The 1,599-nt window shown below is 38.6% G+C and overlaps 1 protein-coding gene across 1 annotated transcript; it reads right to left on the bottom strand.

Annotated features, from left to right (window-relative positions):
* Positions 1-279: 279 nt before the first annotated feature.
* CBG07207 lies at positions 280-1,599 on the bottom strand (the record flags this gene model as incomplete). Its single annotated transcript, XM_045243142.1, has 4 exons — positions 280-430; positions 484-601; positions 656-916; positions 1,482-1,599. The coding sequence occupies 4 exons, from the start codon at positions 1,597-1,599 to the stop codon at positions 280-282; spliced, it is 648 nt and encodes a 215-aa protein (XP_045093362.1).

Here is a 1,599-nt window from a genome sequence, read left to right on the forward strand (position 1 = left end):
TTGAAAAAACCGAAAAAAAAGTGAAAACGAGCGAAAAAATTTTGAAAGTTTGAATTCGCGCGCTTTTACTCACCGGGCGGCCTAGAAAAAACCTCGTCCCTAAGGGCTTTCAGCGTATTTTTCGATGCGTTTTTCTCGATGAAGGAATTTTTTCTGAATTTTTTCTTTATTTTTATGTCAATCTACATGCATTTCTGCACATTTTGATGCAATAAAAAATTTCACCGTACACCACCTTTAAAGGAACATTTGACTTTAAACTCAAAAGTTTTCAAAAAGTCAATTTTTAGAATTGTTATTAATTGGATTTGTTGATGAGGTGATTGAATTCTTCTTCTTATTTCCCTTAATCGTTTTGATAAAGGGCAGGAAGACGCTGCAAATTTGAGAACTGGGTCGTTCTGTGGACGAATTTGAGCGATTTGGTTTTCTGAAAATTAAAAAAAATAATTTCAGAAGTTTCAAACTTTCAGAAAAACTTACGAAAGTTCAGGCTCATCAGCCTCCTCTTGTCTCTCGATTCTCTCCAATTCATCGAAATCAATGTTCTCTATCCTCGTTGGCGAAACCAATGAGTATGTGGATCGGTAGAATGATTTGTCTGGAATTTCTAAAATTTTACGGCTCAAAATTAAATCAGAAATTTGAAACTAACCTTGAATCTTGAGCTTTGACAGTTCAGAATTGAGGTTTTTGTGGGCTTCCAGTGGGGATGGGGACGAGATTTCTTGTTCGATTTTCTGGGCGAAGGAGCGGAGGAACAATTCTTCCCAGAGCTTGTTCGGCTCATCAGTTCCCTCCTCTGTCAATTTTCGTCCATCCTTTAGGTACTTTGGTTTCGAACTTTTCTTCTTCAACTGCCCAGTAAACAATGGGCGCCACGATGGCGTACGTTTGGTGGAGTTGTGGCGGCTGGCTGAAAATTGGTAAGTTTTGAAGTTTTCTAGTACAAATCCAAAGATTCTGTAAGACCCAAAACCTGAGACGGGACCTATTTTTGAGCAATTACAGGAAGTCAAGTTCCCTCATTTTTCTAAAAACACTTTTTCATGTAGTCACGGAATACCCCCAAGGTACGTAGGTAGGAATGGGGGGGGGGCTGATTTTCGCCATTTTCAGCATTTTTTGACTGGAACTTTTTTTCCAAATCTTTTTGTTTTTTTTTAATCTTTGTTTAAAACGTTCAATGACGCGAAAGACAAAAAGTTTGGGTGCCTTCCTACAACTCTAAATACCGTATCCCCTCTAGTAGAAGCCCAAAGTGTCAACTTAGAGCTCAATTATCTCGACTCCTGTGAAAGCTATCAAAAATTTGCTTAAAGTAGACCCCGCTTTGGATTTAATTATCTCACTTCCCAGTAGAGTTAGAAAAATCGGTCCACTGAAGAAATTTGTAAAATTTTAAGCTACATCTTTCTTTTGATCAGTTAACTGCTTCTCAAACCCGTCTAGCCTAGAAAATTAAGAATCCCTCAACTCACCATTTGCCGACTCACTATCCCCTCTCTTTCTCATCGATGTGTCACGGCTGAGGAGATTTGGAGCGGTGGCATAGTAATCGAGAGGAGTATCACATTGAACATTGACCATTCCAATCAT

This window comes from Caenorhabditis briggsae, assembly GCF_000004555.2.
Source record: "Caenorhabditis briggsae complete genome, chrII, whole genome shotgun sequence".
Taxonomy (NCBI): domain Eukaryota; kingdom Metazoa; phylum Nematoda; class Chromadorea; order Rhabditida; family Rhabditidae; genus Caenorhabditis; species Caenorhabditis briggsae.